The sequence below is a fragment of the Sciurus vulgaris genome (genome assembly GCF_902686455.1).
Source record: "Sciurus vulgaris genome assembly, chromosome: 6".
NCBI lineage: Eukaryota > Metazoa > Chordata > Mammalia > Rodentia > Sciuridae > Sciurus > Sciurus vulgaris.
Genome location: NC_136466.1, coordinates 172,226,893 through 172,234,281, shown reverse-complemented (window position 1 = coordinate 172,234,281; position 7,389 = coordinate 172,226,893). Strand labels below are relative to the sequence as shown.

Here is a 7,389-nt window from a genome sequence, read left to right as displayed (position 1 = left end):
GCTGGAGTCTGCAGGGTCCGGGGCTTCCTCTCCTTGGGTTGTTTTTAAGAGCAAGCCCGTTGATGCTCAGCTGGCCACTGGGCATTTCCTCCAGGCATGAGAAGCATGTGCTTTGTAATGCCTCATGCCCCATACCAGCAGCTTTCCAGAGCACTGCGGTCAGTGCATCTGCACTGAGTGGCCACAGGTGCACCCAGCGGACAGGGCGTCCACCTGGGCTTGTGCAAGGATGGGGACTTGCTGCTCAGGCAGGCGCACGCGCCACGTCAAGGTTGGGCTCTCCCACCATACTGCTGGGAAAACCCTAACCAAATGAATGCAAACCCATATTCAACTCAGGGTACAGGGAACACGGAGGCCAGGGGCTGCTGCATGGACCTTGGCTTGTGCAGGGAGCTGGGCTCCTGGCCAGCAGGGCCTGTTGGAGTGTTGGAGGGGCTGTGTCCTCCTCAGATGTTGGGATTTCAAGAAACCCCTGGGGATTTCTGGGGCTGGGGTCCCCCCGAGCTGCACCACAGGCACCTGCCTCTGGTTCCTTGTGTGGGGAACCCATGGCTGCGGTTGGCCACATCCTGAGGTTCTCTGCAGTAGCTGTTCCAGAACATCCCACTTTTCACAACCAAGCAGGTCTATTGCATGGACATCTGGGCTGTGGACGGTGCTGCTGTGAATGCTAGGGACTGTGTCTTCCGGGAGAGAGCTGGTGACCCACAGGGTAATCTGACAGTGTCAGAGGGCAACACCCAGGAAGTCCATGCCAGGGTCTCCACTCCTCCGCACCCCACACCTTGCCATAAGCCCATCTGCTGCCCTCTGGCCGGGGCTTTCTCTGGTGCTCCAACCCACATGCAAACCATGGACCGAGTGTGGGCTCCTGGCAGTGCTGCCTGTGTAGCTGGACGCTAGCTGCCTCCTCCTGCCCAGGCAGGAGACCCGAGCTCCCAAGGCTGGCCTGGCTGACCAGTCCTGCAACAGCCCCTCCAAGAGACGGGAGGACGAGCACATTCTCCAGCTGCTTGATTTTATGCTCAATGAGACATGTGAAATTCTCCAACTCAGATTTCATAGGACTTTATTCTACAAACAGAATCATACGAAGACAAGGAATCTACAAAAGGAAATTGTGAGATCGACTTTGATGGCTGCAGTGACAAGGCAGAGTTCACGAAGGAAAAGCAGGTGGGGCGCAGCTCCAGCCCCGGGCTCCCCAGCGCTTCCTGTGAAGGGTGCCGCAGCCTTGGCCTTCCCACGCAGGCCAGCCCCTGCGGCTCTGCTCCAGGCTGCCCTGGGAGGCCGGTGAGCTGACCCTCCCTGCCCTACAGTGCCTCTGTCCTGACCTGGACTCGGTGGAGGGGCTTTGTTCACTAGGGAGCCCTGGAAACCAGTGATGGCCCAGGGCCTGGGTGTGGGACCTCAGAGGAAGCAAGGTCTTACCGACAGTGGGGTCACCCCAAGGCCCCAGGGTGTTTAAATAAATAAATAACCCATGCAGCGGCCAGCGAGGCGGAGTGCTGGACAACCGCAGCCTGCAAACACGACTGACCTAGGAAGCAGAAAGCTCCAAGGTGAAGTGCAAACACCCGTAGGGTTCGTGAGGGCGCCAGGCCCGCTGCTGCCTCACCTGCAAGAGGCACATGCCCCGGCCAAGGGCGAGAGTGGGGACAGCACTCCACAGGCAGGGCCAGCCACCGCGGCCACGCCCTCACACCCCGCTGCTGGACACGACCTGCAGCAGACTCCCATGGCACAGCACCCGTGGCGGCTGGTTCCAGGCACAGCCCTGCTCAGCAAGGCGCCCCTGGTGCGGCCCCCACGCCCCACCAGCACCACGTGGCCCCAGCGTGGCGCCTGCCGCACTGCTCGGTGCTCAACAGGGGCTGGGAGGAGCGGGAGTCCCGCAGCCGTGTGCCGTTCTGCCCTCGGCCCAGGGGCGTGTCCTGGGTGGGGTGTCAGCGACATGTGAAGCCACAGCCCCTGAGCAGTCCAGCTGAGGGAAGGCAGTCCTGGAGGCGGAGGCTGGGCAGCGGGCAGTGGCCCGCCCAGGATGCGGGGCACACAGCACTCTCCACCCTGGATGGACATGGGGGTCTTTCCAGTCACCTGCTCTGCCTCTCAGGACTTCCTAGAACGTTCTCTGCTTGGAGGAAGCCCAGGTGGTAGCTCTAGAGACTTCTGTAGGAAGCCAGCTGCAGCAGGGCAGGCGGCCTGAGTGACATCCTGGTCAGTCAGTCCTCGCCCCACCCGGCATGCCCACGCTCCTGGGTGTTAGGAGTAGATGGTGATGACCTCCCGACCGCCGCCCCTGACCAGGAGCACCCTGTTCAGCCCCTCGGTCAAGACCTCGAGAAACTCCATGTCTGGGCGCAGAGTTAAGGCCAGGTGGGTCTCACTGGGCTGCTTGTGGGGGACCCACTTTATTACAGCACATCATACCCAGGAAGGGGCCAGGACCAGTCAGAGAAAGACCAGGTGCAAGGGCTGGGGTTGAGGGCCCCAGGGAGCAGGAAGGACAGGGAGGGGCTGCTGCTCAGCAAAGGGAAGGAAGCAGAAGTAGCCAGAAATCCCACAGACCTCAAACCTCCACCAGTGCCCAGATCAGGGCCAGCACCCAGAACCCAGGGTCTCCACACACAGCAGCCAGGCAATCCCTGGCCCAGAAACCTCGATGTCCACCCCACAGAGCTGGCTGCAATCTCGAGGAGTCCAGCAGGACCCCTGCACCAGGACCTGCATTACCAGTAGCTGAACCAGAGTCGTGGTCAATGGACTTGAGCCTCCAGCCTCGGGAGCAGGCCTCTCATTGTCTACCCTCCTGACCAGGAGCAAGCTGGACCTCAGAGGGTGGTCCGGGTGCCCGCAAGCAAGATGCCCCACCCCAGTTAGGGGATGCAGGGCTGGCGCCACAGGCAGTGAGCACATACTGGGGCCAAGGGCCTGCTCAGGGTGGGTCGTCCTACAAGCACAAGGCCAGGCTAGGCAGCCCCTTCACTGACTGGCAGGATGGAACAGGCCTCACTGCTGTGTGGGCAGGCGGGGGGGACGCCATCCCTGCTGGGCCTCAGGGCATAGTCTCTGCTCCTGCTCACTCCTCACCCTAACTCCTTCAAGGGCCAGAGTACTGCGAGGATCTGCCCCTGGCCCAGGCCCAGTGTCTACACTGCCTCCTGCAGCCCAGCACTGACCCTAATGTGAATCAAGAGCACACCACCAGGCAGCACTGGCCTGCCCTGCTGGCTCGAGGGCAGTGCTTCCTCCAAACTCGAGGGAACCACCCCACCTACCAAGCCTGTTCTCAGGTCCCTGCCAACTGCAGAGACCAGCCCACTCCCCATGTCCATCCCAGGCTTCCGCCAACCCCAGGGACAGTGCACAGTGTGTGCAGTGGGACTGCGGTCTGGCATGGCCCTGCCCACTTGCTTCGAGGCCTCTGTTTGGACAAGAGGTGGACAAGGCCCAGCCAGTCCCTCACCCAGAAACCACCCCACTGTGCCCACCTCCCTGCAGGCAGCACCTCAGGAAAGGATACAGTTCTCATCCCCCTGCCGGTTTTTGGGGGGCCCCGGCATGTTCAGCAGGACCAGCTGGGCATCCTGGGACTTGCTGAGGACCACGCCATTCAGCTTCACAGCTGTGTGCATCCTCCTGACATTGGACTGGTCCCTGCAAGGTGTGGGGGCAACAGTGGGCAGCCAGCCTTCAGCCCGGCTGGCCCACCCCCTGGCTCTGGTGCTGGGCAGGGCCGGGAGGATTCTGGCCCCTCAGGAGCCCAGGGGCCAGCCCCACAGGAGAAGCACGTGGTGGTGGGCCAGGGTGGGCTGCAGCGTCCCAGAGCGGGCATCCCTGCTGCCCCAGGTCTCCAGGAGCCATGCACGAGGCTGGGGCTACAGATGCACCCACATGGCGTCTGCAAAGCAGAGCTTGCAGGAGGAAGCTGGGAAGGGGGCAAGGGCAGCGGCCATCCGGGAGGGCATGGAGCGGGCCACGGGCCCACGCCTCCTACGGCTTTGACACCACCCTGTGAAATCCCGGCATCCCTCCCAACACGGCGCAGGTGCTGCTGGGGGCGGCTCCACCAGACTGAGTAGAGGCCCTGGGTCTCAGGGAGGGCCAGCGCTCAGGATGGAGGCCGCCTCCGCCCTGCAGCCCCCACAGGACTGCCGCTTGCAGGCTCCCCACAGTGCGTCTGGGACTCGGCAGAGAATTTGCAGCCACCACCTGGACCCCTCCAGCCCCAGGCGATGCTGTGCAGAGGGCTTGGGGGGAGGTTTCCGGAGCTGGCAGAGCTGGCTTGTGCCTACTGCACAGTCCTCTGCCACTGAGGGCCAACGCTTCCGGGGCCATGCTGCATCCCTCAGTGTCTCTGATGGCCAGGCCCAGGGTGCCACGTAAGTCTGGGACACGGCGGACTGTTGCACACTGGCACATGCAGGAGCCCACATAACAGAGGCCTCAACTGCTTACCCACAAGCCTCTAACCAGGGGCAACAGTCCCTTCTCCAGGTCGCCGGGGTCAGCCACAGGCAGAACTGGCACTCCCAGAAGCCACCCGGGGAAACCCTGCTGCAGAGCTTCCTGCCTTGGAGTCTGTGTTCCTGACTTCTGTCTGGCTGGCCACCTGCTGACACTGTCACGGGGTGAATCTGTGGCCAGCCCCAGTTAGCTGCAAGCAGTGTCCTGCCCTCTGTAGCCTTGTGCGGAGATCATTTGTGCCCCAGACACAGAGGGACAGGCAGGCAGAGGCCACACGCAGGGTCAGGGAAAGGCCCACGATGTCATGTGCTGGCACCTCTGATCAGCTCCACCCTCAAGCCTAACAGACCCGCGTATGACCAACTGCCAGGAGGACACAGGGCTGCAGTCCTCCCTTCTCCCTCCTATTAACTTGACAGGATCATAGATGGTCTTCCTGAGGCTCTGTGGAGAGCCTCCAGGATGAGAACCCGAGTCTAAGGCCCCAGGAGGGCAAGGTGTGCCAAGGGGCCTGTGGGGTGAGGACCTGGAGTCACACGACCTCAGCCTCAGCGGCCAGGCTGGGTTCTTGGGGACGTGTCCCATGAAGGTCGGAGGGCTGGAGTGGCCCTGTTGCCCTGGTATTGGAGGACACCTGCCTCTGCGCCCAGCCTGACTGCGAGCCCACAGCAGAGAACCCTGCAGGGACGCTGCATCTGACGGGAAGAGCTCTCCAGACCGGGGCCCACAGCTGGCACCCAGAGGGGCCAGACAGGGCACCCGGGGGCAGAGGAGGCGGAGGCAAGGGCCACGCTGGCACTGTGAGCACCACCAGGACCCACACAGGACACGGACGTGCACACACACGCACACCAACACGTGAGCACACACACACCGGATGCGCACACAAAGGTGCTGGTGGACACAGCGAATGTCTGACCACCTCATACCCAGGCTGACCCAAAGGGACCTGACCGTGACCTTCCAGAGCATCGTGACCCTGCCCAGCAGAGGCGAGCCAGGACTGGAAGGAGTCCTCCTGCGTGTGTGCGTATGCATGCAGAGGGCGGGCCCATGTGTTCCACACCTGCTCTGATCACACCGCCTGCGCGCCTTCTGCACAGAGGGCAGGAGACACGGCGCTCCCGCACATCTGCAGGCCTGGGTTCCCCACCACTCGGCCCCTAACCTGTCCGGGCGCCCCGTCCAGAGCTCAGCTTTGACACTGCCCTGGGCACCACCTGCCTTAAATACAACAGCCCAGGAGGCCACTGCAGAGGGGGACGGGCATGGACAGATGGGCAGAGGGATAGGCAGCAGCAGCCCCAGGCAGGTCCTGCCAGGATGGCCCTCCCAGGCTGGCAGCCTAGACCCCAGCTGGGGGGGCTCTCCACCTAAGTCGCCCTGGCCCCAACCCCGGCCCCGCTCCAGCTCTGGACCTGGCCCTGGTGCTCCTTGAGGGCCCGACCTCAAGGGCACTCCATCCACACCCTCCTCCCTGAAGGTGAAGGACGCTCCCTGCTGGGCCACCTGGCCTGGAGGGCGTGGGTGGGTTCACCCTGTGGGCAAGCACACGCCCGCCCTGTGCTCAGCGCAGTCCACCCTCGGGCTGCCCATGGCAGCCCTCAGGGAATGGTATTCGGTGTGCCTGGGGCCACTGTGAGGAGTGGGCTGCGCAGGACACGTGGGGGCTGAGCATAGACATGCAAGCGACAGGACCTCGGCGGTCCAGCAAAGCGGGTGGACTTACAGGTTTCCCCATTCTCTAGAGGAGGAGAAAACACGAAGAGCACGTTAGTGCACAGAACCCACGCTGGCCGCGCCCAGGCCGCACCCCCTCTGGCAGACGCTGACCCTGCCCTTCTCTGGGGCATCCCCACAGGGCCTGGAAAACCCCTCTGCCTCCCCCAGGGACCCAGGCCTGAGGGTCAGCTCCACCATGCAGACAGCCAGGCCACGGCTGGACGTGGGACTGAGCCACTCCTGCACCCCGGGACCCACTGCAGCCGTAAGGACGATGGCCGTCCCCCAGGGGGAGGGGGCGCCCAGAGACCAGCCAGAGCACGTGAGGTGCCACAGTGGTGCAAGGCCGTCACCAGCAGAACAGGGTGGCCCAGGCCCAGACCTGCCTCATGCCCAGCTCGCTGGCGCTGAGAGGAGAGGGCAGCTGGAGGATTCTATGGGCGGTGGGTCCGGAGGGCAAGCCGCAAGCGCAGGGCCTGTCCCGCCCGAGCCTCAAGACACTCACGGCTTCAGGCTGAAGAGGTCTTTGAACCCAGGGCCGCTGGCCTCCTTGTTCCTGTGCTTCTCCGCGACCAGCTTCTCCTTCGTCCAGGTCATCTGCACCTTGTCGGGCGTGGACGGGGCCTGGGGCCTGGTGGCCGCCGCAGCGTGGGATGCAGTGTTCCTGTCGTGGATCAGCTGGGCCTGGCGGGGAATTGCAGGGGTTGGCACAGTCAGTGGCTTGCCAAAGCCACCAGCAGACAGTGGCCAGTGAGCCAGGCCGGCCACAGAACAAAGAGGACCTCAGCCTGGGACACCGCTGGCCACCACGCAGGGGCTCCGGCCACCCCAGTCCTGGAAAGCCGTCTCCCGGGCCTTCGGATGGGTCTGCTCCCTTCTGAGCCCCTCTGGCATCACCGTCCTGTCCTGCCCCAAAGGCCACATGGAGCCACGTGCCAACCCACAGGGCCAGTGCTCACAAGGTCCCAGGGTGGGGCAGGATGTGGCTGTGACCACGGGGAGGTGACCGACCCCCAGAGCATCATGCCACTGAGGCAGGGCTGTGTGTGTGAGGCCTGGCGGGTGACCAGAGGCCCAGCGAGGTCACCTCAGGCATAAGTCTCGCTGTCAGCCAGTCCAAGTACGAATGGCCAAAAAATGCCAGTGCTCAGGTCACGCCAGCCCGCAGGGCACAGGAGGCCACACGGCACCTCGCCA

The 7,389-nt window shown here is 63.7% G+C and overlaps 1 protein-coding gene across 3 annotated transcripts in view; it reads right to left on the bottom strand.

Moving 5' to 3' along the window:
* Positions 1–1,930: 1,930 nt before the first annotated feature.
* SLC12A7 (solute carrier family 12 member 7) overlaps positions 1,931–7,389 on the bottom strand; it is a 67,966-nt gene continuing 62,507 nt past the window's right edge. For all 3 annotated transcript variants that reach the window (XM_079144522.1, XM_079144524.1, XM_079144523.1), the window contains exons 22-24: positions 6,698–6,876; positions 3,527–3,660; positions 1,931–2,357 (exon numbers count right to left, since the gene is read on the bottom strand). In XM_079144522.1, coding sequence (XP_079000648.1) covers positions 2,266–2,357; positions 3,527–3,660; positions 6,698–6,876 — 405 coding nt within the window. In that variant the 3' untranslated portion in view covers positions 1,931–2,265. The remainder of the gene's footprint in view (positions 2,358–3,526; positions 3,661–6,697; positions 6,877–7,389) is intronic.